The 27,676-nt window shown below is 61.1% G+C and overlaps 2 protein-coding genes across 2 annotated transcripts in view; one reads left to right on the forward strand and one right to left on the reverse strand.

The window, feature by feature from the left end:
* The first annotated feature begins 1,369 nt into the window (after positions 1-1,369).
* On the forward strand, positions 1,370-10,705 carry SREBF1 (sterol regulatory element binding transcription factor 1). Its single transcript, XM_034065670.1, is given in 20 exon segments — positions 1,370-1,609; positions 3,753-4,067; positions 4,175-4,212; positions 4,214-4,336; positions 4,412-4,552; positions 4,631-4,849; positions 4,925-5,039; positions 5,118-5,311; positions 5,547-5,754; positions 6,217-6,401; positions 6,897-7,158; positions 7,244-7,410; positions 7,493-7,661; positions 7,737-7,845; positions 7,921-8,030; positions 8,125-8,257; positions 8,392-8,554; positions 9,467-9,652; positions 9,733-9,844; positions 10,375-10,705. Coding segments are annotated over 20 exon segments (3,279 nt in total). The 5' UTR covers positions 1,370-1,503; the 3' UTR covers positions 10,599-10,705.
* Positions 10,706-13,936: 3,231 nt separating this feature from the next.
* Positions 13,937-27,676, reverse strand: part of RAI1 (retinoic acid induced 1) — a 69,199-nt gene continuing 55,459 nt past the window's right edge. The window contains 5 exon segments of the mRNA XM_034065692.1: positions 13,937-14,065; positions 14,440-14,489; positions 14,943-15,036; positions 15,904-17,553; positions 17,555-21,407. Of these exon segments, the coding sequence (XP_033921583.1) occupies positions 14,051-14,065; positions 14,440-14,489; positions 14,943-15,036; positions 15,904-17,553; positions 17,555-21,391 (5,646 nt within the window). The 5' untranslated portion in view covers positions 21,392-21,407 and the 3' untranslated portion in view covers positions 13,937-14,050.

The following is a 27,676-nucleotide window of genomic DNA, read 5'->3' on the forward strand; positions in this document are numbered from 1 at the left end:
CCCATGGAGCTGAGCCAGGGCCCCTGGGCTCGTCCCCAGCTGGGGCACAAGTGAATGACCCAGGCTGAGCAGGGTGAGGGTGCAGAGGGGCCCGGCTGGGCTGTGAGCCCATAGCTCTGCCACCACCATGGGCACACATGGGGTGCTCCCCAGTGAGCCCCATTGCACACATGGAAGGCAATGATGGAAGCCAATAGGGTCGTAGAACAGTTTGGGTTGGAAAGGGCTTTATGATAGTCCGGTTCTAACCCCCATGGTTATGGTGCAGCCACAGGTAACCTCAGATCCATAGAACATGAGGAGAGAGCAAACTTCCAAGGGGACAATGGTCCAGGGCACAGCGTGGGCTTACCCTGAGACCCCCACACTGAGCCCTACCACCCTTTGCCAGCCATGGGGCTGATCCCAAAGGCACCAATGGTCTTCCTCCTTCTCATAGGGCAGCATCACCCCTTCAGCATCCCCTGCCCAAGGCAGTGGGACCTTCTCCCACCCAGGTCCATGCTGCTGTAGGGCAGTGGTGCTGAGGCATGTGCTGGACCCCAGAGCAGGAGGGGAAGGCAGGCATCCACAGCAGCCTCAAGAGGGGATGGAGGAGTCCAGGCTCACCCCAGTCTGTGGCCTCCATGAGGTGCTGAGGGCTCCTGCAGCCGCTGCCGCCACCTTCTCCTCCCCATGAACCCCCCTTCCTGCTCCCACCCGTGCCCCAAGCCAGGCCTAAGCTGTATTTAATGCCCAGCCCTGGTATTTAGAGCCCTGCCCTGGTGTTTGGTGTCTGTCCTCAGGGCTTGGTGCCTTTCCCAGGGGCTGCTGCTCTGTTCGGGGGATGCAGCCTCACTGCCTGCCCTGCTCATGGAACCAGGGAATGGTTTGGGCTGGAAGGGACCTTAAAGCTCATCCAGCTCCAAGCAGGGACCCCTTCCACTGGAGCAGGATGCTTCAACCTGGCCTTGAACACTGCCAGGGATGGGGCAGCCACAGCTTCTCTGGGCACCCTGTGCCAGCGCCTCAGCACCCTCACAGGGAACAGCTTCTGCCTCAGAGCTCAGCTCAGTCTCCCCTTGGGCAGGTTCAAGCCATTCCCCTTGCCTTGTCCCTACATCCCTTGTCCCAAGCCCCTCTCCAGGTTCCTGCATCCCCTTTAGGCACTGGAGCTGCTCTCAGGTCTCCCCTTCAGGACCCTTCTCCCCTCCAGGCTGCCCCAGCCCAGCTCCCATCCCCGCTCCCCGCACCATCCCCATGCCCTCCCTACCCCCGCTCCATCACCTCCCGGTGTTACCGGTGGTCCCGGTGCAGCGGGGCGGGCTCGGGGCGGTCCTCGGCTGCGGATCCGCCTCCATCCACCTCCCTCCCTCCCGTCCCTCCCCCGCCGGGATCCGCTCTGGGCACGGTTCGCAACTTGGCGGCTCGTCCCCTTCCTCCCTCTCGGGGCCATGGCCGTGACGGGCGGGCGGCCCCATCGCTCCTAGAGCCGGTACCGGAGCCGGTACCGGAGCCGCCGGGATGAGCGCTCTCGCCTTCGACGACGCGGCCCTGGAGGGGCTGACCCCGTCCCTCGGCCTCTCCGGGGCCAACGACATCGACACCGCGCTGCTGAGCGACATCGACGGTGAGTCCCGAGCGGGCGGCTCCGGTGCTGCGCTCACTGCGGGCACCGGGCTCGGGGCACGGGCATAGGACCGGGGACCGGGACGTGAGCTCCGGAGCGGGGTCGGTGCTCGGTGCATGGTTGCTGCGGTACCGGGGATGGAGGGAGCGGGGCTGGGTGCGTTGGGGTGCAAGGGATGGGGGGTACCGGGCCCGGTGTATGGGGAGGGAACGCGGAGCTGCTGGAGCGTGGGATCAGTGCGGGGGATAATGGAGGACAAGCGGGATCCCAATAGGAATAGGAGGGGTTCAGGACACCGGGACCCCAATGATGAAGGTACCGGTAATGGGACAGCCCCGACGGGGCCTCCCCCCCCCCCCGTAAGGTCTCAGCATCGTGTCGCGTGTAACCCCGCCCCCTCCATGACGTCACCGGCGGGGTTACTCGCGGTCATTCCCTCCAGGATTCCCTGAGCCATCCAACCGGGATGGGGTGAAGGGAAGAGGAGGCGGAGAAGGGAAGGGATGGGGGAAGCTCTATAGCAGGTTCAATGGAGCATCCTAGCCATTGGGGTCCATTAGAACCCAGCTCCTGCCCGGATGGGAGCAATGGGATAGGGAAGCATCCCCCAGCATCATGGTGATGAGGTCTAATGGGTGCTGGGTGCAATATTAAGGTGATTTTAGCCCAAAATTGGGGTGTTTTGGCCTATGGCCAACCCTATGCTTGCCTCGATGCATGTTCCACCGGCTCTGCCGGTCCGTGCCTTTGGCACGGACCGGCAGAGCCGGTGGAGCATGCATCGAGGTGGGTATGGTCCCATCCAAGCTCTCCACCTCCTACCCCATTATAGGGTCTCTCCTCCAGGATCCAGGATGGAGGTGGATGGATCTGATGCCAATGGGAGCAGATCTGCTTTTGGCATGGATAGGGGAAGGGTGGGAATTGCAGCACGCTTCACCCACATGGCTTGACCCCTGTCTGAGCCATGGGTGGCCATAGGTCATCCCGATGTGATATTCCAGGACCCACAATCAATTGCTCTGCCCCATTTGGCTCCTATGGTCAGGGTGGTAGTACTGGGTGTCCATGGCATGGTGTATAGTAGGTGCTGGGTGTTTAGAAGGGGGATATAGGATGGAGCATCCCCTCTCTGCACCCCAAATCGTTGCCTCTGGACTATGGGGCAGCTTGAATGGGAAGGAAACACACCAATGCTATGGATGGATGTCTTTAAGGGGGGAAATGGGACCCCACTGGGAACACATCAGTGCATAAAGGGGTACCCAGGGTTTCCTTTAGGGTGGTAAATGGGGCAGCACAAAGCCCTTGTTCCCTATGGGCTGCCTGCTTATGGGGTACCCCCACTGCGTGCTCAGCACCGAGCAGAGCATCCCCTCGTGTGCAGGATGAAGGAGTTAACGGAGCCTGACCCCGAGTAACCCCCGTGGCCGGGCTCACCTCGGTGCGGCCCCGAGGGGGGGGGGGGGGGAACGGGCGGCGATTGGCGGAGTCGGCATCACCCCATGGCCGCCCTGCTGTGGGCCTGGCCAGGCAGGGCTCCCACACCTCCGGTGCCCCATTGTGGGGCTGGGACCCCCCAGCACCCAGGCCCCCCCCCCATCGCCATCCTCATCCCCATAGGGGTCCTTGTGTGAGGATGCTCTGTGATGGGGTGCACCATAGGGTACCATAGGGGATGCTTTGGTGGGAGCATCCCGGGACACCCCCATGTGTGGATGCTGGGGGGTGTGGATGGGGACGTCCCACTGAGCACCCTGCACCCTGCTGTTTGACCCCACACTGGAGGTGCCATGGGCAGGCACAGGGGTCTGGTGCATCCCGGGTGTCCCAGAGCCCGTTCCCCTTCCCACAACAGGGTTGTTCTCAGTATGGGATGGCACAAACCCATCTCTGCCCCCCTCCACCTTGGGGGCAGGCTGAGACCCATCCTGCCCCCCCCAGATGGGTTGGAAACCTCTGTTTGCTGACAGCCATTGGATGCTCCGTGCCTCCGTTCCCCCACTGGGGATGCTGCAGGGAGCAGATCCCTGTGCTCTCAGGGAATTCCACCTCCGGACAATGGGAACCCATCCCCATGGTGCTGGGATCCCCTTTGGGATGCGGGTGCATTGATGCCATTGGGGGGGGGGGTGTTTTGCAGACATGCTCCAGCTGCTCAACACACCCGACACCGACTTCCCAGGGCTCTTTGACTCCTCCTTCGGTGTTCCCGATGGTGCCGTGTCCCCGGGACCCCTCAGCACCTTCCTGCCTCCAGGACCCCCCGGCATGGCTCCATTCACCCCACAGCCCCCGGCCCCACTGCTCCCGGCCCCGGCTGTGAAGGAGGAGGTGGCAGTGCCCAGCAGCCAGCCCCAACCTGGGGTGATGCTGACCCCCAACTTCATCCCCACATCCAGCAGCCAGTTCAGCCCCCAGCCCGTGGTGGGCTACCAGAGCCAGCACAGCTTCTCCGGTGAGGATACCATGAGGGGTGCATGGGGGGGGGGTGTTATGGGGGGATCTTGCTATAGGGTTGGGATGATGTGGGTCCGGTAACACTGTGCTCTGCTCCGTGCCCAGCCGTGCAGCCCGGAGCTGTGGGGCAGACCCTGGCCAGCCCCCCCCCTGCCCACCCCACAGCCTGGCCAGCCCCTGGCAGTGCAGAACGTGGCACCCCAGCAGCTCCTGCCCCCCGCTGCCCCCACGGCCCAGCCCGTCTCACCCCACATCCAGCCAGTGCCGGTAAGCACAGGGATAAGGATGCGGGGATCCCGTTGGCCTCCCCCAGCCCCACTGATCTCCCCATTGCCCCCCCAGGTCCTGCTGCAGCCCCATTTCATCAAGGCTGACTCCCTGCTGCTGACGGCCGTCAAGACGGATGCTGGCAGTGCCAAGACCTCCAGCATCACCTCCTTGGCCACCAGCGCCAGCGGCTCTGCTGCCCCACTGCAGGTGCCGGTAGGTCCCATCATTGGGGATCTATGGGATGCAGGGATGCTCCGGGACCCACACTGATGTTATCCCCCATCCCCATAGGCGCTGGTGAGCGGAGGGACCATCCTGGCCACGGTGCCGCTGGTGGTGGACACCGAGAAGCTGCCCATCAACCGGCTGGCACCGAGTGGGAAGCCGGCACTGGGGCAGAGCCGGGGGGAGAAGCGGACAGCACACAATGCCATTGAGAAGCGGTATCGGTCCTCCATCAATGACAAGATAGTGGAGCTCAAGGACCTGGTGGTGGGCACTGAGGCCAAGGTAGGGGCCGGGATAAGGGTGGATAATGGGGTTCTTCAATAGGCATTGTTCTGACCCATCCCTTCCCATCACCAGCTCAATAAGTCGGCGATCCTAAGGAAGGCCATTGAGTACATCCGCTTCCTGCAGCAGAGCAACCAGAAGCTGAAGCAGGAGAACCTGTCCCTGAAGATGGCCATGCAGAAGAGCAGTGAGCTGATGGGCAGGTCCTGGGGGGGGCTGAGCTGCATCCCCCCCATCACCTCTCATCCCGCTCTGCTCCCCATAGAGTCCCTGAAGGAGCTGGTGTCCTGCAGTGGGGGGGGCAAGGCTGAGGCCCCCATGGAGGTGGTGAAGGCAGAAGTGATGGAGATGCTGACGCCGCCGCCGTCGGATGCCGGCTCTCCCAACCACAGCAGCGGCACCAGCAGCACCAGCAGCAGCGACTCAGAGCCTGAGAGCCCCCTCTGTGACCATGACAAGGTACAAGGGGGGATCCCTGCATCCAATGTGGATCCCACCTGGAATGCCAAGAGCAGAGTGAACCGGATGGGGGAAAGCAGCCGAGAGCTTTTCTTGCTCTATGAGGCTGCTTCTCACCCCATTTTGGGCTGGAGGAAGGGGGTTTTTGGGGTGCTACACCCATCCCTCACACTCTGTACCCCCAAATGTGCCCTGCATCCCAATGCCTGGGCTCAGAGCAGCTCTGCCCATGCAGGTGAAGCAGGAGCAGCCCCCCCCATCACCCAGCAGCCAGGGCATGCTGGACCGGTCCCGCATGGCCCTCTGCGCCTTCGTCTTCCTCTGCCTCTCCTTCAACCCCATGGCCTCCCTCCTGCGGGGCTCTGGGGGGGCCCCGGCCCCGGTGAGGAGCCCAGGTACCGGTGGGTCCAGCAGGAGCATCATGGCTGAGGCGGGTGCTGTGGGTGAGTGCTGCAATGGGAGCTCATGGGGATGGAGGATGTGGGGATGGAGGCTGTTGGGCTGGTGGGGGGGATGGGGTAAAGAGCTTGGGATGGAGGCTGTTGAGGAGCTGGATGTTGGGGTGAAGGCTGCTTGGGTTGGAGGGGTTGGAGCGGAGGCTGTAGGGGTTGGAATGGGGTGAAGGCCACTGAGATGGAGACCAGTGGAGGGGAGACCATGAGAATGGAGGTGGGCATGGGATGGAGGTCATCAGCAGAGGGGTCTTGGGGTAGGTATGAGATTGGGGTGGAGGATGCTGAGGTGGGGACAGGGTGGAGGCTGTTGGGTTGGACACTGTCCTGGGTACAGCATGGAGCCCCTTGGGGTGACCATGGGATGGACACCACCGGGATGGAGACCCATTGGTGTGCACGGGGTGGGGGACACTGGAACGGAGCCGTGTCCCTGACGCTGTCCGCACGCAGAGGAGCCGTGGGGCTGGGCGCAGTGGCTGTGGCCCACGCTGGCATTCTGGGCACTGAATGTGGCTCTGGTGCTGGGGGCTGTGGTGCGGCTGTTTGTGTGCGGGGAGCCGGTGACCCGGCCCCACTCCGAGCCCTCCATCCTCTTCTGGCGACACCGCAGACAGGCAGACCTCGACCTGGACCGGGTAAGCCCCGCCCCTCGGGGTTACGTCACATGACACGCCCACAATAACCACGCCCCCCTTCTCATTAGCCACGCCCTTTCTGCCATTAGCCCCACCCACCCTCTCTAAGCTCAGCCAATCGGGTCCCACCTGACACTACGAGTAGCCCCGCCCAGCCCCTCCACTGGTGCTGACTCCACCCACTTTTCACCCCTTGCCCCCCACCATTACATGAAGCTCCGCCCCCTGATCTAGCCCCGCCCTCCCACTCTAAGCTCAGCCAATCCGATCCCACCCTGCCACAAGTAGCCCCGCCCACCTGCCCATGCCCCTCCTTACCACCTGCTCTGACTCCGCCCACTTTCCACACCTGTTATAGCACACATGAAGCCCCGCCCCCTGCGATCAGCCCCTCCCACCCCCTCAGCTCAGCCAATCCGCTCCCACCCTGCCCGAATAGCCCCTCCCCTTTTTCCCACGCACTCCCTGATCCCATTCACCTCTCCCCATGCACAGGGTGACTTCGCTCAGGGCGCTCAGCACCTGCGCACGGCACTGGCAGCCCTGGGCCGGCCACTACCGGCCTCGCACGGGGACCTGGCCTGCAGCCTGCTCTGGACCCTGCTGCGCCACCTCCTGCAGCGCCTCTGGGTGGGCCGCTGGTTGGCCGCCCGCGCCGGCCGCCTGCGCCAGGACCCACCGCCACCGGCACACGTCCGGCAGAGCGCCCGCGATGCCGCCATGGCGTACCACCGCCTGCACCAGCTGCACCTGGCCGGTATGGGCACACGCTGTAAGGGATGGGGATGCGCACATCCCACCCTGCATCCCACTGATAACCCCATCCCATCCCGTTCCCAAAGGGAAGCAGGCAGGGGGGCACCTCCTGGCCATCAACCTGGCTCTGAGCGCTGTCAACCTGGCTGAGTGCGCCGGGGATGCTGTATCCGTGGCTGCCCTGGCTGAGATCTACGTGGCGGCCGCGCTGAGGGTCAAGGCCAGCCTGCACCGCTGCTTCCACTTCCTGGCGGTGAGAGCAGGGCCGATCCCATTGCCATGGGATGGGGATCCCGTGTGCCCCATAGGACCCTGACCCCCTGCTCTCCCCACAGCGCCCCTTCCTCTGCAGCGCCCGGCGCGTGGCTCTGTCCCATGGTGGGGCCGTGCCCCCCGCCATGCAGTGGCTCTGCCACCCCTTGGGCCACCGCTTCTTCGTGGATGGGGACTGGGCTGTTAAGGGTGTTCCAAGGGAGACCATTTACAGCTCTGCCGGTAACCCAGGTAACACCAGCATCCCCCGAGCATCCCCAGGTTTGGGGTTGTGGTACCCATGCTCATCACCCCTTTGTGCCGCAGTGGATCCGCTGGCGCAGGTGACCCAGCTCTTCCGGGAGCACCTCCTGGAGAAGGCTCTGTGCTGTGTGGCCATGCCCGAGCCCGGCCGCCCCACTGCACAGGGAGAGGGGTGAGTGCTGGGATGGGCATCCCACTCCCTGTGCCCGCTATGGGGCCAGCCCCACTGATGGCCGCTCTCCCACAGGCGCTTCTCCGATGCCCTCGAGTACCTCCAGCTCCTCAATGGCTGCTCCAACGTCAGTGGCGCATCCGGCCCCACTCCCTCCATCAGCTCTGGCTTGGCTGCTGTCACAGGTAAAGGCTGGTGTGTCCCCCTCATGCGGGTGATGCATGAAGGGGGCCACCAGAGAGGTGGACACCCCTCTCCTGTGTCCTTCCTGCCCCACAGGCACCGACCCCGTGTCCAAGTGGTGGGCATCCCTCATCGGCACCATCATTCACTGGCTGCGGGGGGATGAGGAGGGCGCCGAGCGCCTGTACCCGCTGGTGGAGACCATGCCCCGGGCGCTGCAGAGCTCAGAGTGAGTGCAGGGGATGCCATGGGCAGGATGGGAGCAGCTCCATCACTCCCCTCCCATCCCCTATGGGTGACAATGCACTCTGCAGTGGGGCACAGCCATGGTCCCTGCATGTGTGTGTGTGTGTCCCATTGCAGTAAACCCCTGCCCCGCGCTGCCCTGCACTCCTTCCGTGCTGTCCGTGCCATGCTGAGCAAGCAGGATGGGAGCCAGCCCAGCCTGAGCCATTGTGAGAAGGCCAGCGGCTGCCTGCGGGAGAGCCTGGAGATGGGCACCCCCCCCAAGGCCACCATTGACAAGGTGAGCTGGGGTTGGGGGGGGGGGGAAGGTGGTACCCACCCTGGGGAGCCCCCGGCCCTTGCGGGAGGTGCCCTGGCCCTTGCAGGGGTGCATTGTAGTTGCATTGCATGTGTCAGACTGGGAGTGCAATGCCCCTGCCATGCAGCCCGGCGGTGGCCCCGCGCTGCAGCGCCTGCCCGCAGGGACCTCAGCGTCCATCCACGCATCCATTATCCATCCATGCCTTCCTTCCTTCATCCGTCATCCATTCCTCCATACATCCCTTCCTCCATCTCTTCCTGCACTCCTTTCTCTATTCCTTCATCCCTTCCATCCCTTCATCCTTCCATCTATCATCCTTCCATCCCTTCCATTCATCCCGTTCTCCATCTCTCCATCCTTCCATTCCTCCATCCATCTCTTCCTCCATCTCCTCCTCCATCTCCTCTTCCATCCCCTCCTTCATCCCTTCCTCCATCCCTTTCCCCATCCCTTTCCCCATCCCTTTCCCCATCCTTTCCCCATCCTTTCCCCATCCCTTCCTCCACCGCTTCCTCCATCCCTTCCTCCACGCCTCCATCCTTCCATCCATCCCTCCATTCATCCTTTCCTTCATCCCTTCCTCCATTCTTTCCTCCATCTCCTCCTCCATCCCTTTCCCCATCCCTTCCTCATCCCTTCCTTCACCCCTCCATCCTTCCATCCATCCCTCCATCCATCCTTTCCTTCATCCCTCCATCCATCCCCTCCTCCATCCCTTTTCCCATCCCTTTTCCCATCCCTTTCCTCATCCCTTCCTCCATCCCTTCCTCCCCCCCTCCATCCTTCCATCCATCCCTCCATTCATCCCTTCCTCATCCCTTCCTCCCCCCCCCCTCCCTCCCTCCCTCCCCCCCCGCACCCCCCGCTCACCCTCTCCCCTCTCCTCCGCAGGCAGTGCAGCTCCTGCTGTGTGACCTGCTCCTGGTGACCCGCACCAACCTGTGGCAGCAGCAGATGAGCGCCAGCCAGCAGCGGCCCTGCCTCTACCAGGCGTCCGCCCTGGAGCTGCGCGGCTTCCAGCAGGACCTCAGCAGCCTGCGGCGCCTGGCACAGACCCTGCGCCCTGCCATGCGCCGGGTGAGGCCCTCACCGCGGCCTCTGGGCTGGTGCTGCAGCCGTGGCACCCGCCTGTGCTCATCCATCCTATCCCCATACAGGTGTTCCTGCACGAAGCCACCACTCGCCTCATGGCCCGTGCCAGCCCCACACGTACCCATCAGCTGCTGGACCGCAGCCTGCGGAGGAGAGGGGGGCAAGGCAGCAAAGCAGGTGGGTAGTGAGGTTCCAGGGTGGGATACTGAGGGGGATGGAGGAGGGAAGGAGGCATCAGAGCAGGTTCCAGTGTCTGAAGGGGCTGCAGGGATGCTGGAGAGGGTCTCGGACTGCAGTGATGGGACAAGGGGTGATGGGTTCAGAGTGAAACAGGGGATTTGGGTGGGAGATAAGGAAGCTCTTCCCTGTGAGGATGCTGAGGCGCTGGCACAGGGTGCCCAGAGGAGCTGTGGCTGCCCCATCCCTGGCAGTGCTCAAGGCCAGGTTGGACACAGGGGTTGGAGCAGCTGCTCCAGTGGAAGGTGTCCCTGCTTGGAGCTGGAGGAGCTTTAAGGTCCCTTCCAACCCAAACCATTCCATGATTCCATGTGGGACATGGGCTGGGACCTCCCCCACATCACCCCAGTACCTGTGTGATGGGCACGGGGCCTTCCTGCCCATAGCAGTACATGGGATGAGCAAACACCAGAGTACCAAAGGGAAGGGGCGATGCCTTCCATGGGTCTGACCCCATTGTCCCCCCACAGCCGGAGAGCCGGAGAGCCACCCTTCCCCACGGGAGCATGCCGAGGCCCTGCTCCTTGCCTGCTGCTACCTGCCCCCCAGCTTCCTGTCGGGACCAGGACAACGGGTGGGGATGCTGGCCGAGGCCGCCCGCACACTGGAGAAACTGGGGGACAAGCGCACCCTGCATGACTGCCAGCAGATGATCATCAAGCTGGGCAGCGGCACCACCGTCACATCGGGATAGATGGGGATGGGGGCACAGCATCCCTGTTGTACCCATTGTGGGGCTGGGATGTGGGCACGAGTGTGCCTCAGTTTCCCCATTCTATGGGATCGGGGTTTCAAGGTGAAGGGGGGGGTGAGGAGGGGAAGGGGACACCAGGGATAGGGGTGGAGGGTCCTGGTGTGGGGTACACACACATGGGGGTACCCCGGGTGTGCTTGTCCTGTCCCCCCCCCATGGCTCTGTCCTTGTCCCCAGCCCAACGTGGGTGATGGGACGTGGGGACCTCTAGTGACGCTGTCGCAGTATTGCATGGCACTGGGATGCTCACAGCCTGGCCCCAGTGCCACCCAGTACCCCCCAGTGCCCTGACACACGGGGTGCTCATCCCCATCTCCTGCTATCCCTTACCCGGCCCCACTGCTGCAGGGGGGTTTGGAGCAGGTTAAACCCCATGGTGGCCCCCTCATTTCCCTCCATCCATACCCATGGTAGCTAAAAGGGGATCCCCAGCCCGTTCCCAGCCCCAGCACTGACCAGTCCCCCCAGTTAGGAGCTGCCTTTAGGAGAAGGGATGTCAGGATGCAACAGGGTTCCGGGGGGAGGGTGGGAGGGGAGAGCTGTGGGTACCCCCATCCCTTTGCTTCACCCCCTCTTGTACATAGCCCCCCATTGCCCCTGCCTTGCCTTTTTAAATGGTATTTTCATAGTCAGAGAGTTTTGTACAGACAAATTAAAGCTGATTATTTATACTGGTGTGTGCTGGACTGGGGAGGGGGGGACACTGAAGTTGGGGGTCACATAGAGCCTGGTTGGGGCACGGGACCGATGGCTGTGGGTCCTGCACTGCATGGGGTGGAGGGGACAAGGGTGGGAGGGATGGGGCCAGTGGGTACCAGTGGCCCCTAAACCCTCCTTCCCTACCCTAAGGATGCTGCAGCATCATCTCCATCCTTACAGCACAGGTGGGAGGGATGGAGCCACTGGGTACCAACAGCCCCTAAACCCCCTTTCCCACCCTAAGGATGCTGCAGCATCACCTCCATCCTTACCACAAGGGCAAGAGGGATAGGACCAATGGGTACCAATGGCCCCTAAACCCCCTTCCCCACCCTAAGGATGCTGCAGCATCACCTCCATCCTTACAGCAAGGGCAAGAGGGATAGGACCAATGGGTACCAATGGCCCCTAAACCCCCTTCCCCACCCTAAGGATGCTGCAGCATCACCTCCATCCTTACAGCACGGGTGGCACATGGGGACCAGGGGCTGGTACAGAATGGGGGGGCCTGGATGGACACCCCCATAGGATAAAGAGAGGCCACGAGCAGGGCGCCACGTACTTCCAAAACAATTGTTGTATCTTTATTGACGCTCTGAATGCAATGACCTGGTTTTTACTCTTAAGGAAAATAAACATCTTTTAGAAACAGCTTGTTACACACAATCTTCAGTGTGAAGCAATATACTAATAAGAACACTAGTCTTAACATTTACAGTCTTCATATATATTATATATATGTATATGTATACATATATATACACTATATAATGAGGCAATATATAATACACACGGTTTACCATTTTACAGTCATATGTACAAGATGTCACTAAAAATAGCCAGATTTCAGGCAACGCTGCCAGGGACACCGGAGCTTCCTTGGGATTTCTGCTTTAAATTCCTTCTTTTTCTTCTTCTTCCTCTTTTTTTCCCCTTTTTCCCTCTTTTTTGTGTCTTTTGCTCCTGTGTCCGAGGCAAAGCTGCTGAAACAACAGACATTGTGTGGCCAGCAAACCTGGAGGGTGAGGGCTGGGGATGGAGGGGATGTGGCAGCAAGGGGGGCACTGGCTCTGAGGGGTCGGGATGAGGGGACGGATGGAGGATGGATGGATGGATGGACGGATGGAGGATGGATGGATGGATGATGGATGGATGGGGCTAGCACTGTGATGCCCATTGCAGGATGCTCTGCAGGTAGGGCTGGTGGCTCTGGTTTTAGGATGGGATTTGGGGTTGATTCACCCTGGGTTGGGGATTTGCTACTGGGGTGATGCAGAATGGGGGGACATGGGCAGGGGGTGATCCCAGTGCTGGGCAGCCCCCCCAGTTCCATTATGAAGGGAAGTGAAAGCCAAGGGAGCTGAGCAAACCCAGAGGTTTGCTGAGCCAGGGCTATGCAGAGGGAGGAAGCAAAAGCCTCCTCTTCCTCCTCCCATAAGGACCCTGCTGCCAGCTGGAAGCCGTTTGTACCTTGCATCACAACCCTGGGGTCTGCACCCGAAACCATGGGTTTTGCACCCAGAATCACGGGGTTCAGCATCCAGAGCCTGGGGTTCTACACAAGCAAAGGGAGCAAAGATCAGCACCATGAGGAGATGCTGTCGACACCAAAGCAGAGCGAGAAGGATGATTTTGGGGGTCCCACAGAGCAGGACCAGTATCCCCATCCCATCAATGCCAGCACCCCATGGAGTGGGAGTGTGATGGGTGCAATGAGCCAGGGTTTGGAGGCAATGGGTTCCCCTCAACCCAAGCCAAGCGCCCATCACCCCAACACAGGGTCTGGTACCCAGGGATGGTTTGGGGCAGACAGGAGATGGAAGAAGGGAACGGATAAAGCAGAGTGGTGTTTCAAACAGCAGGCCGTTGGGTTGTCTCTATTTTTTTATCCTTTTTTACGGTTTTTATCCTTTTTTTTGTCTTTTTGTCTTTTTTTTTGCCTATTTTTGACTCTTTTTCTCCGCACGTATATACAGACAGACACCGTGAGGTTTGCTGAAGGCAACATCTCAGATCAGATCAGTGTGAGTTATGGGGAGCCGGGACCCACAGCGGGGCCCGGCGGCCCCACAGTAAGACAACATCGCCGAGACCCCCCCTTTGTACCCCCCTTTCCATCCCTCCCCCCTCCCCCCTGTGCAGCGGTCGCGGGCCGGGGGATCCCGTTCCGGATCCCCGACGGCCAGGACGGGTTTTACCGGGGCCCGGCGAGGGGGAAAACCCGGCGCTGGCTCCGCCCGCTCGGAACGGGCTGTGGGGGGAACGGGCGGCAGCGCTGCGCATACCCGGTACAGCCCGGTACGGTCCGGTACGGTACAGCTCGGTACTGCCCAGTATAGCCCGGTACAGCCCGGTCCGGTCCGGTGCATCCCGATACAGTCCGGTACAGCTCGCTATAGCCCGGTACGGTCCGGTACGCCTCGGTGCATCCCGGTACAGCCCGGTACTGCTCGGTATAGCCCGGTACAGCCCGGTACTGCCCAGTATAGCCCGGTACAGCCCAGTACTGCCCCGTATAGCCCGGTACAGCCCAGTGCATCCCGGTACTGCCCAGTATATCCCGGTACATCCCGGTACTGCCCAGTATAGCCCGGTACATCCCGGTGCATCCCGGTACATCCCGGCCCCGCTCCCCGGGCGCTGCCTCCTCCACCGGTCCCTCGCTGGCGGCCGGGGCGGGTGCCCGTGGGGCGCTACACCGGCTGCCTCTGCGGGGAGAAGGGGGGTGTCAGCCCGGTGCTCCCCATGGATGGGTATGGGGGGTCCGGTCCCCATCAGTGCCCACCCTGCCCACCCGACAAGAATGGGGCTCCCATCCAATGGGTCCACTCTCACCCACCTTGTCAGTGCTTAGGGAATGGGGATACCCCCGTCGTCCCCCCCCCCACCCGAGGTCCCGGACCTGGCATCCCCATTGCCTGTCCCCCAGTGGCTTGGTAACCCCAGAACCACAGTTCCCCATTGGTACATGGGGGTGACACTGAGTGTGGTGTCCCCATGGGTCCAAAGGTGGGTGCTCCCACCCCAGGGTGGCTGCAGAGCATTGGGACGAGGGGTACACAACAGGGGGCTCTGGACTTACCTTGTGTTTGGGACATTTCAGAGAGAAGCTCTCTTCAGTTAAGAAGCAACCTGCAAAGAGAGAAGGTCGGGTCAGGGGGTCCCTGTGCTGCACCATGGATGTCCCCAAGTGATGGGGACACAGTCCATGACCTCCCCGCCACTGTGTGCATCAGCCACAGTGCTTGAATGAAGGACATTGATTCAATGTCCCCTGAATGAAGGGGTCAGCTGAGGCCAGGCAAACTCGGGACACCAGCCAGCACTGTTGGTGCAGTCTTCCAATACCTAAAGGGGCTACAGGAAACCCGGAGAGGGGCTTGGGACAAGGGCCTGTAGGGACAGGCCAAGGGGAATGGCTTGAACCTGCCCGAGGGGAGACTGAGCTGAGCTCTTAGGCAGGGGGTTGGAACTGGATCAGCTTTAAGGTCCCTTCCAACCCAAACCATTCCCCTGTCCTATGGCCTTGGTTGGGCTTGAGCACTGCAGAGGCTGCCAGGGGACCCTGTCCCTGCATGGGCTCACCTGTGTCGACGGCACACGCGTAGTGGTAGGTGTGGGGACACCCCTTCTGGCAGCAGCCCACCGTGGCTCCCGCTTGCTGGCAGCTCGAGCACTTCTTTAAATGCACCCGGGGGTTCAGAGCAGGGAGAGATGTGGAGAGACAGAGAGAGCCCATCAGAGCCCAGGAGCATCCCAGAGCATCCCAGAGCATCCCGGAGCATCCCGGAGCATCCCAGAGCATCCCGGAGCATCCCTGCGCCTCCCACCCCAGCAGCATCCTTCCTCCCATGCTGATGCACCACGGGTGATGCTGTGCCTCTCACTCGGCCGTTAACCACCACACACAAGGTTTCTACACTCCTCTGGATGGCCCCGAGCCCTCAGCCATCCTCTATGGGGCATGGACATGGGGATGTGCCATGGTTCATGGTGTCCCCCATCTCCTGCCCCATCCCCAGTGGGTGCTGCAGGGATGGGAGGACCCAGGCCTGTGGCATGGGCAGGGAGAGGGCAGCAGCCTCCAGCCAGAGGCCTGGGAATACAGCCAGCCCCAAACATGGTACTGGGGAGCTTGCTGGAGACCCCAGGCTCTGCAGGGTGCCTGTCCCCTTCCCCTGCTGCCCATCACTGTGGCATCGGGCCACATCATGCCCATTTTCACCTCCCATCCTGCTTTGGCAGGCTGTATCCAAGCCACCCCATGAACCCCCCAGGTTCAGCATCCTCATGGTGCTGGGGATGTCCTGTCACCCTCCCATCCCCTAACACCACAAGCCCATTTCTATGCCTAGAACAGGGTGTTTAGGTGCTATCAGAGACGCAGCAGCACAAACCCCACAGGAAGCCAGCGGTGCCTGAACACCCACTTCCCCTCCCAACCCAACTCATGGGGGCCAACCCTATGTACTCCATCATGGCAGGACCAGCTCCAGCTGAAGGCGGCCGGTGCGGCACCACCGCGGGCAGGCAGCCGAGCTCTTACCAGGTCGGCAGCTGCCTTGACAGCCTCCTGCAGCCCGTAGAGCTTCCCTGCCACCAGGAAAACCCCAGCGGTCCATACGGCACAAGCCTCGTGCAGCCAATGCTCCTGCGTGTCTCCCACCGGCTCCTGCGGTGGGGACTCAGCCTTATGGCACTCATGCCGTCGGGGCTTTTCGGCTGCCTCCTCGCCCTCTGTCCTCTCGTCACAGCAGTAGCAGCTCTGCAGCCTACGGAACATGCCCCGTGGGCTGGAGCGCAGCGAGCTCTGCTTGCCCCCCTCGGCAGCACCATCCGGCCGCGCCGCCTTTGTGCCGGCACCGCAGCCGCCATCCAGCCCTCGGGATGCCCGTTCGGTGGTGAGAGCATCCTCATCCGCACGCGGCTTCTCCTTCAGCCGCGACTTCTTCTTGGGCAGGCAGTCCTCGGGGTAATAGGGCCCGCATAGGTCCCCCAAGTCCTTATAGTTGGCAGGGTTGCGGCACAAGCAGCACACCAAGCAGGCAGCGCTCAGCGCCTTCGACACCACCGGCCCCATGTGCATGGTGGAGGAGGCAGGCAGCGCTGCCCGTGGCCGCGGCGCCGGCCCGGCCGGTGCCCGTTGCAGCCGTGCCTCTTCACCGGGGGTGTTGATGACGGTGCAGGCGGTGGTGAACTCTCCTCGCCGCTCCACATGGATATAGGGAGCAAAGGGGGGAGCGCGGCTGTCGGCGCGCAGCCGCTTGCAGGAGATGTACTTGAGCCGGATCTCGGGCTCGGCAGGATGCAGCAATGGAGCCTGCTGGGGCTGCTGCCGCCGCCGCTTGCCGCGGCTCTTGCACCGCGCCGGCACCGCCTTGGCTTTGCCATGGCCCAGCCGCTTGCGTTGCCGCTTGGAGTAGCCATTGTAGTTGGAGTGGTTGGCTCGTGCCTTCGGTCCCCGCGTGGCTCCGGCCGCGGCGCGTCCATCGGGGGACCCTTCACCCATCTCCTTCTCCTCGCTCTTTGGTTTCTTGCCCTCGCGCGGTGCCTCCTCCCCACCGCCGGCACGTAACGGGCACAGCGCCGGCACCAAGGGCGCCTTGGCCATGCCCAGCGCCGCCGCTTTGCCCTTGCGGTTCCTCTTCTTGGGCAGCAGCCCCAAGCTCTTGGCCACCACGGCAGAGCCGGGTTGTGCCGCCGGTGCCGCCGCGCATGCCTCACCATGGCAGTTATCAGCAGAGAGCTTCTTCCCAGCGCCCAGCTTCCCCTTGGGCGCTCGGCCATTGGGGTTGCGGCACAGCTGCTCTGCCCCCGGCACAGCCGGTGCCTTCTGTGCCGACACCGGCTTGGGCAACCGCGCGTCACCGGCCGCCCCGGTGTGCTTCACCCGCTCCATGGGGCTCAATGCGGTGCCATAGGCTGCAGCCACCACCGGTTTGCAGGAGAACTTCTTGAGGTTGGGAGAGGTGATCTTCTGCACGATGGCCTCCAGCTTGAGGCCACGGCCCTTGCGGGGAGGCAGCACTTTGGTCTTGGTGGCCTCCTGGAAGGCTGCCCGCGACGTGATCTTGATGCAGACATCAGGGGCCTCCTTTGGAGGAGGGGGCTTTGGGATGGCTTCACCGGAGGTCTTGGGGGGCAGTTTGGTCTTCACCTTCTTGGCCACCGGCATCTTCTTGAAGAGGCTGGGGGGGGGCCTCTGCCTTCTCCTCCTTCACACCACCACTGTTGCTGCGCAGGACCAGGTTCCTCTTCTTGGCAGGGATGGGGGACATGAAGCTGGATTTCCTCTTCAGCGAGTGCAGGGGCCGCTCAGACAGTTTGCCCCCAACACCCGGCCCTGCTTTGGGCAGCTTCATGCGGGCACCCACCTTCCCCTCCTTATGGGGGCTGCTTGGTGCCGCCAGCTTGAAGGCAGGCGGAAGGTGGTTGTTGGAGATGAGCTTCTTGGGCACCTTGCAGTTCTTGAGCCGCACGTCAGCCGCCCGCTTGCCCCTCTGCCTCTTGGTGTAGAACACCTCCTGCGCCTTGGTCCGCGAGCGCAGGATCATCGACCGCTGGTCCCTATCCCCTCCATCCACCGCATCCCCCTCTAACGGTGTCGGCCCCACCACCTCCTCCGCCACCACCAAACCGGGCACCAGCAGCGCGGTGTCCCCGGTGCTCTGGACCACTTTGGGGGCCGGCCGGCTGCTGCGCTTCCTGGCTTTGAAGGCCACCCGCTGCTTCGCGCCGCAAGCCGGCTTCTTGCCCAGCTTCTCCTGGTGCACGGGGGCTTTCAGCCCTTCCAATGGGGCCGGGGCACGGGGCTCAGCGAGCGCAGTGAAGGAACGGGTGCACATGCGTGCCGGCAAGCCCTCGGCTGGGAATCGGGGGGTCTGGCTGTGGGTGCTCTTGCTTGGGACCTCTGCTTGGCTGTCGGGTCCGAGGCAAGCGCCGGCCACGCCGCCGGTTGTTGGCCCATCATCAAAGGGGCTCAGCACAGCGCTGCCTGCACTGTCCCCCTCTGTCAGCCGGCAATGGACCCTCTTGTTGCGGAGGCTTTTGCCCCGTGAGATGGGCTCTGTCTTCCCCAGGGTGTTTTCAGGGGGGAGCTGCTGCTTCACTGCGATCGATGGGTTGGATTCAGCATCGGCTGCCTCCGGATGGGATGTGTCCCCTGTGCCGCTCTCCTCCTCCGGCTGGATGTGCGGCAGGGAGGACTTGAACCAGCTCTTCACCTTGGTCTCTGTGCCCACAGCAGGGCCCAGCAGGATGACAGACTGACCGGACAGACGGGCAGCAGGAGCCGAGTTCTCCTTCTCCACCGTGCTCACGGTCTCCTCAGCAGACACGGGCACCTCGCTGGAGGACAGCACCGCAGGCACCTCGGGGGGCTTGGGTGGTGAGGCATCGAATGGCACCGACTTGTGCTCTGCACCAGCCAGATCACACAGCGATGAGTACTCCTCTGCCTCCAGGTCCGACTCCTTCAGCTCCGGTGAGGAGATGATGGGGATCTCACTGAAGTCCCCAGCCGAGCAGCAGTGCCGGGTGTCCTGCAGCCACCTCTCGCTGTCTGCCTTCGCTGCTTCATCGTAGGTCAGCGTCTCCTCCTCCTCCTCCTGCTGACCGTACTCCCGGTCCGGCTCGCTCTTGGCCGGCTGCTCTCCATCACACAGATCCAAGCCGCAGCCATTCTTTTTCTCCTTGCAGGACCCCCCCAGTTTATTGGGGAACAAAGCCTTGGGGAGCTCGGTGGCTTGCAGCTCCTTCCACCGCAGGCACGCGTCGCCCAGGCTCTCCTCCGGCCACTCGAAGTTCTCCATGGTGTTCTCAGACCCCACCGAGTTGGCAGTGGTGTTGGAGTAGCAGCTATAACCGGGGGCTCCAGCGCTCGACGTGGCTGCAGGGATGTTGGGTTTGGAGTTGAAAACGAGCGGAGCAGCATCCTTCAATGAGTCCTTGGTTTCGGTGGCTGTGAACTCCACCTGGGGACCCTCATACACCTCCTCACTGAATTCCTTCCCTGCGTTGGCTCCTGAAGCCTTGTCCATCTTAAGGGGCTCAGTGAGTGTGCTGGAGTCACCCTGGCTGGGCCAGGCGCCCTTCACCATGGAGTCCAGGCAGGGCCGGTGGTTCTCCAGCTGGAAGGGGGACTTGGTGGGCTCCTTGTTGAGCATGGGCAAGTTGGCCCAGGCTTTATCTGCCTTCTCATTGATGGCATCCTGCAGGACGATGATCTCGGAAGCCAGCTCCTCCTGGGACAGGGCACTGAGGAGCAGGCGGGGACAGTCCCGGTCGTTGGTCACGTACTTGGTGAAGGATTCCAGGGGCAGGCTGGCGTGGATGCTCTGGAAGGAATCATCGGATTTGGTGGACATGTCATCCGGGGAGGTCACCGAGCACGTGGACACGGACTCAGGCTTCGCCTTGGAGTTGCTGTTGACACGGGCAGGGCTGCGGTTCTGGTTGCAGTACAAGAAGCTCCTCTCCAACTGATCCTCTGACCCACTGAGATAGTCAGCATCCTGGGCCTCGGCGTGGACGGACTGAGGGGTGCTCAGTGGGTCGGACAGTGGGGTCCCCACCTGCTCTGCTGAATAGGTGCTGCTCTCAGGACTGCAGTGCTGCCCCTTGAGCTGCTCCGGGGTCCTCGCTGGCGTCTTGATGCCCTTCTTCTGTGGCACGGTTGCTTTGGAGAGCAGCAGCTGCTGGACGGTGTTGGAGATGTTCTCCACTTGGGAGGTGAGCGCAGTCAGGCTCTGCAGGCTCAGGTCTGACAGCAGGTTTTCAGGCAGCTTCTCCTTCTGCATGTTCTTACAGTTGCCAGACTGAGCATCAGGGCTCGTGCCGTCGGTGGGAGAAGGGTTGAGCAGCGGCATGAAGTGGCTGTGGTCGGTGATGCCGGCCGGGAAGGCGCCGGCGCTCAGTGGCTGCTGGCTGTACTGGAAGTTCTCCAGGTTGGGCATCAATGGGGAAGGAGTGGAGCTGTAGGACGGGGACCTGCCGACGGAGCGAGCCGGCGAGTGGCTGGCGCTGGGGCTGAAGGTCTGGTAGTACTGCTCCGGCGTCCGGACCGGCGCCGCATCCCCTTGGCAATAGGTCTGGCCGGGCTGGTTGTAATGTTGGTACTTGGCCAGGTTCTGGTAGTGGAGGGTCTCCGGGGCATGGTGCCGCCCCTGCAAGGGCTGCGGTGGCTGTGGAGGCTGCGGAGGCTGCGGTGGCTGCGGCGGCGGCTGCGGCGGCTGCGGTGGTGGCTGCGGGGGCTGCTCGTAGCCAATGCGGTTGGGCTGGTAGCCGTGCAGGTTGGGCACACGGGGCCCTGGGGCCAGGCTGGTGGTGCTGCTCAGGGGCCGCTCCAGCGGCGGCTGCCCGGAGGGAGCCGTGCAGCTCTTATAGGAGTGTGCAGGTTGGCTGCCCCCTGGCACCGAGGAGTAGGTGGAGGAGGCAGGGAAGGACTGGGAGTGCTGCCCGAAGTGTGGGCTCTGCGAGAAGGGCATGGGCGAGGAGACGTCGTTGGGCAGCTTCTGCCGCTGCAGCTTGGGGTATGGGAGCGCCGGCGGCTGCTGCGGCTGCTGCTGGAAGTGAGTCCGGAAGGGCAGCGAGGTGCCGGCTGGCTCATGGTACGGCCGCCCGCCCGCCAGCGCCGCCGTCTTCTTCATCAGGCTGTCCTCATACTTGGCCACACCACCGGGCAGCGCCTGCGGTTGGCCACCCCACGCCTGCAGGCTCTCGTCCCCCGAATAGCGGGCAGGGTAGGGGCTGTTCTCCTGCACGGTGTAACTGGAAAAGGCCGGCCTGCCTTGCAGCTGCTGCCCTGCTAACTGCTTGTTTCCCCGGTGGTACTTGTCCACGGCGCTGTTCTCGTAGCCCGAGTACGGCAGTTGCTGCTGACTGTAGTACTCCTTCGCCACCAGCCTCTGCCGCTCGCAGTTCGGCCCTGCCTGACTTTGATGCCTGTAATTCTCCAGGCGTGATGTATCTTGTGAAGTCGGCTGGTAGCTCTGCTGGTTGCCATGGAAACCACACCTTTCTCGAAAGGACTGCATGGCGCGGGCTCCTTATCTGCCGAGAGAGAGAGGCGAGAATTCAAATGAAGCATGGCCACCGCGCCGGGCCAGCGCCTGCAGCGCCGGGGCACAGCTGCACCCCTGCTGCATCGCCCTGCATCGCCTTGTCCTGCATCACATACACTGCCCTGCATCACATACACTGCCCTGCATCACATACACTGCCTTGCATCACTTACACTGCCCTGCATCACATACACTGCCCTGCATCACATACACTGCCCTGCATCGCCTTGCCCTGCATCACACTGCCCTGCATCACATACACTGCCCTGCATCACTTACACTGCCTTGCATTGACTTGCGTCGCCCTCCATTGCCTTGCCCTGCATCACTTACACTGCCCTGCGTTGGCTTGTGTCACCCTCCATTGCCTTGCCCTGCATCACTTACACTGCCCTGCATCACCTTGCCCTGCATCACATAGACTGCCCTGCATTGCCTTGCATCACCTTGCCCTGCATCACCTTACCCTGCTCTGCATTGCCTTGCATCACCTTGCCCTGCATCACATCACCCTACATTGCCTTGCATCATCCTGCATCACCTTGCATTGCCCTGCATCACATTGCCGTGTAGTGCCTCATATTGCCCTGCATTGCCTTGCATTGCTCTACATCACCTCACACTGCCCTGCATTGCCTTGCATCACATCACATTACCCTGTATTGCCTTGCATTGCCCTACATTGCCTCACACTGCCCTGCATCGCCTTGCATTGCCCTGCATCGCCCTGCATTGCTCTACATCACCTCACACTACCCTGCATTGCCTTGCATTGCCCTACATTGCCTCACATTGCCCTGCATCACCTTGCATCACCTAGCAGCACACTGCCCTTCATAGCCCTGCATCATATTGCCTTGTATTTCATCTCCCTGCATCTTGTTGCCTTGCATTGCATCACCCTGCATTCATCACCCTTCATTGCATTGCCTTGCATTTAATCACCCTGCATTGTGTTGCTTGCATTGCATTGCCCTACATTCATCACCCTGCATTCATCACCCTGCATTCATTGCCCTGCATTGTGCTGCCTTGCAATCTATCTCCCTGCATCATGTTGCCTTGGATTGCATTGCCCTGCATTCATCACCCTGCATCACAGCACCTTGCATTGCATCACCTTGCATACAGTCATAGAATGCTTTGGGTTCACATCACCTTGCATTTCATCTCCCTGCATCACACTGCCCTGCATCACATCCCATCCATTGCACTGCATTACATTGTATTGCCTTGCATCCCATCGCCTTGTATTGCCCTACATCCCATGGCCCTGCATCGCATCACATCCCCTTGCATCACATCACATCGCATCGCCCTCCATCACATCACCTTGCACTGCACCGCCCTGTATCACCCTAGATCACAGCAGCTGGCTTTGCATCACCTCGCATCGCTCTGCATCGCCCCACATCACATCACTTGGCACTGCATCACCTCACCTTGCATCTCCCTGCCTCATCCTCTATCACATCTCCCTGCTGCATCACCCTGCTTCCCAGCACTGCCTGTGAGCAGGGGATGGCTGGGGTACAAATGCCTTCCCCATCTCTGCTGCCCACCCCAGTGCTCCCCACTCCCTCCCTGCCTGCCTGTCACAGGTCCCCCAGCCCCAGTGCTCTGTGTCCACACCCCCAGGCCTCTATTACCCTCCCCAGACACACCAGGATGCTACAACCCCCTTATCACCATTCATGACTGTGCTAAGGACTGGAAGCAGCAGCCACAACCACAGGGCTCTGCTGCAAGAAGCAGTCCTATCAACTCACCCTGCCTGCTGCTGCCTCCCGCAGCCCCAGCCCATCCCCTATCCCGGTGTGGCACCATCTGGAAGCTGTCTGCTCCCACCAGCAGACGTCCATTAGTACAGCTCCCCATTTCCTACCCCAGCTTGCATTAGGTGCAGGGAAGCACCTGGGTCACTGGTTTGATCTCCAGAGGCAGCTGAGTGCCTTGTGGGGACTAATGAGGGGCTATGGGGTGGGGGGACACACACACACACATCCTGCCCATCCCCAGCACCAGTGGGGTGGAGGTGCTGGGATGAACTGGAGTGTGTTTTGGAGTGGTTTGAGCTCTGGGAGCCTGGGTTAGGGCAGCCCCAAAGGGCTGTAGGGATGATGTGTGTGTGTTCCTATGTGTTCCCCCACCACTCTTGTGCCACAATGTGCTCCTTTGGCAGCGGCTCTGGCTGTGGATCAGCACCAGCTCAGCCTCACTTCCTCACACCAACACCAGTAACACCTCAGCACCTTTTGGGGTCTATACGGGGTGTAATTCAGTTGTATTCCCATAGCCGCTGGTGGCTTAGGGATGCACCAATCACACTGTGCCCTCTGGCACCAACGGAACCAGGCTCAGTATCATCCAGCCCAACATCCCATCCCCTTCATCCCCATCTTTCTGGCTGCTTTCCACATGGCTCCCCCACACTGCAGCTGCAATCCCACAGGCTCTGGTTAAAGCTTAGATCCCAGGGAAAGGATGGGTCAGTTCCAAAGCCAGGAAGGCCACTGTGAAAGCCCCAATCATGGCTCTGCCCTGTCCTGTGCCAGGGCTGAGGGAACCAAAGCCAGGTCTCTGGGATAGCCCTGGGCAGCAGTGAGAGAACTGAAGGGAGAACAGGGCTTGGGAAGCCCTTGGGCTGGTGCTTTAAGGGCAGCTTTGCCCTCCCCTCCTCTCCTGTATTATTAATTAGCATTATTAATTAATTAGTGCTGGGACAATGGCAGGATGGGCAGGAGCACTTGGTGCAAGGGGATGGATGGCTCACTGGTACCAGAGGTGGGGATGCAGGGTGCAGGATGTGCATGCATGTGTGTGCACAGGGTATCCATACATGCAGCATGTGGAGGAAGCCCTTGAGCAGGATGAGGCCATGCCTGCAGGATAACCCCAGCCTCAGCTGTATCCTGGTGCATGGCAAAGCCTGGGGCTCATCCAGCACCCCTGGGTACCTCCTTATGGGGATCACACAATGAGGGGCTGGAGATACAGCTTGGGCTGCCCATGGCATCCCCATGAGCCGCAATCAGTGCCGAGCCACAGCCCCATCTCCCCACAGGCCACCCCATCATTTGGCCCCACAGGCTACCCCATCATTTGGGGTTTCACCATGGGTTCGGATGCTGCCATTCTGGACCAGGAATGATCCAACCCTCATCCCCAGCAGCACCGGCTCCATCGGCAGCACCAGAGGCCCTCTCCCTGCCGCAGCTCTGCCAGAGAAGGGCTGCAGCAGATGTTGCTGCCTGATGTAGGCTGTTTCCGAGCACAGGCTTTAATGGCATCAAATCAAGCTGTCGACAGCAGCAAGGTTATGGCCCTTCCCGGGAGGGGGAGCGGCTGCAGCCGCATCCCAGGGGCCCTGCATGCTCATTCCCCCTCCTTTCCCGGCCCTGGAGAGGTTTCCAGTCTGGCTCCCACTGCCCCAGTGATGGGAACTGATATAGGGCCATCAGTGCATGGCAAAGCCATCACTGCAGGCAGGGCTCATGGTGTGGGACCCCAAGAAGGGATCCCCAGGACATGCATTGGAAGAGGAGCATCACGGTACCCAGAGCCAGCCTGACACAGTCCCCTCTGCCTGCATCCACCCTGGTTCACCCCATCCCCTATGGACACACAGCCCCATAGCTCCCAGCATCACCCTTTGGGGACACACAGGGGCTGACGTGGTGCAGGGGGTGATGTGGTGCCAGGGGCTGATGGAGTGCATGGGGATGATGCCAGGAGCTGGGGCACCGCTGCCAGCACAGCCACTGCATCCTGCCTGCTGCTCGGGAGGATTTGTGCTGCCTGGCTGCCTTTGGTGTTATTTTCCTCCCCTCAATCCCTCCCTCCTTCCCTTTCCTTCTCCCCATCCCTATTCCTGGCAGGGATAAAGGCAGGGCCGGATCCGGAGCCCTCTGAAGGCAGCCCAGGACTTCCCATGGCCGGGGACCCTCGGTAAGCACCCAGGACCCCACATCGGGCACCCCTCTGCTCCCTGCATCCCAACCCTGCTTCCCAGCTCATCCCATGGGCCCTGCTCCAGCCCTGCTGCTCCTCCTGCTCCCTCCTCGCCTTTGCTGCTGTGCCATCAACAAGGACTCAAGGCCTATAAATAGCAGCGTGTGCTCACAGGGGGATGCTTCAGCGCTGGCACCAGACCCCAAACCCATCCCCAGCCCTGGGGTGCATCCCACACTGTGAAGCATCACAAGGGGGGGGGTGGAAGGGATAGGACGCAGCCTCCAGCCCCCCTTTGGTGGCTCTCGAGGGGGGAATAAGCACCTCAGCCCCGGATTTGTTTAATTGTGAGCTGGTGGAGGTTAAAGGAACCCTTTCTGGCCGCCTGCCACACCACAAACTGCTCCAGAGCTCGGAAGGGAGGCTGAGGAGGGGGAATGGGGAGGGGAAGGGTGTGTGGGAAAAGGCATCGTGCTCCCGGAGCTGGGAATGGGATGGATCTTCCCTAAGCAGTGCAAAGGGAGCCCTGGGACTGGGTCACAGCCTCCAGGCTGTTTGGAGGTGGCTCTGTCCGTCTGTCTCTGCACCCCGTGGATGGTCCTGTGGTGCCTGGCACTGCCTTTGGATGTACCCGCTGGCAATGCACTGGGCCTTTAAATGCACCCCAACAAAGCAACCTGTCCCCAGTGCACCCCATTAATGCACCCTCTTCCCAATGAACCCCATTAACACACCCTCTTCACAATGAACCCCTTTAGTACACCCTTTTCCCAGTGAACCCCTTTAGTACATCCTCTCCCAGTGCATCCTCTTTAATGCACCCTCTCCTCAGTGCTCCCCATCACCACACGCTCACCCCAATGATCCCCTTTAATACACTCTCTCTCCAATCACCCCTTTAGTGCATCCTCTTTCCAATGTATCCCCTTAATGCACCTTCTCCCCAGTGAACCCCTTTAGTACACCCTCTCCCCAATGCACCCCCTTTAATGCACCCTCAGTGCTCCCCATTAGCACACTCTCACCCCAATGATCCCCTATAATACACCCTCTCCCCATTGCACCCTTTTAATGCTCCCTTCCTTTAACGAACCCCTTCAACCCACCCTCTCCCCAGTGTTCCCCATCAGCACCACCATCTCCCGCACCACCAATGCTCCATCCCAGTGCAGTGACTGCGGGGGATGCTGGTACCCAGCGGGCAGCCCCCCCCTCGGCTGCATCCCGCCCCATTTCGGCGCTCAGCCACCGGAGCAGCTGCTCCCTGCACACTTCACTTGCCCGCAGATGATGATAAATGGAGCCAGGGCTGCGCCGCCCATTGCATGGGCTGGGAGAAGGAGGAGGAGGAGGAGGAGGAAGAGGAGGAGGGATGGGGTCCCCATCTCCTGCAGCCCCCCCACATCCCGCTGCTCCTCCCATCCAGCTGCTGGGGAATTCCCTGGGCAGACCCCCCCCCCCCAAACCTCCTTCCAAGAGCAGGGAATTCCCATAGCAATGGGGTGCGTGCCCATAACACCCTATTTGTGGGGCAGGATCCTTCGGGTCAGATCCATCCCCCCCCCCAGTTCCCAGCGCTGCTCCTCCCCAGCAAGGAATTCTACTCGGGAATAAACACACGGCCTGAGAACCGCACTCATGACTCAACGTTTCTGCTGGCCCCGGTTCCTCCATCCCTTGCCAGGGGAAGCCCGTGGCCTTCCCAACCTCATCCCTGTGTATGGAAACCCGGCTCATCCGCCAGCTCCAGCCTCTTCCCCCCCCGCCTGCTTTGGGTCTTCCTCCTTCGTTGTGGAGGGGTTTGGATGCTTGATGCCGGGGGTTGTTGGGAGGGTCAGGATGGGGAGGATGGGGGGAGGTAGGGAGAGGAAGAGGTTTGGTGGTGCTGGAAAATGCTGGTTGGAAGGAAGGGATTGGGAAAGAGGAGAGGGGGATGAGAAAAGAAAAGGGGGGGAAGAAAAGGAAAGAAAGAAAAAGAAGGAAAGGAAAGAGAAAAAAAAGAAAGAAAAGAAAAGAAAAGAAAAGAAAAGAAAAGAAAAGAAAAGAAAAGAAAAGAAAAGAAAAGAAAAGAAAAGAAAAGAAAAGAAAAGAAAAGAAGGAAAAAGAAAATAAGAGAAAAGAAAGGAAAAAAGACAAAAAAAAAGGAAAAAAGAAAAGAAGAAAGAAAAGAAGGAAGAGAAAAACAAAAAGAAAAAGGAATAATATAAAAATGAAGAGAAAAGGAAAAAATAAAATAAAAGGAAAAATGAAAGAAAAGATAAAAGCAAAAGAAAAGGCAAAAGAAAGGAAAAGGAAACGAAAAAATAA

Source organism: Melopsittacus undulatus, chromosome 8 (assembly GCF_012275295.1).
Source record: "Melopsittacus undulatus isolate bMelUnd1 chromosome 8, bMelUnd1.mat.Z, whole genome shotgun sequence".
NCBI classification, from domain to species: domain Eukaryota; kingdom Metazoa; phylum Chordata; class Aves; order Psittaciformes; family Psittaculidae; genus Melopsittacus; species Melopsittacus undulatus.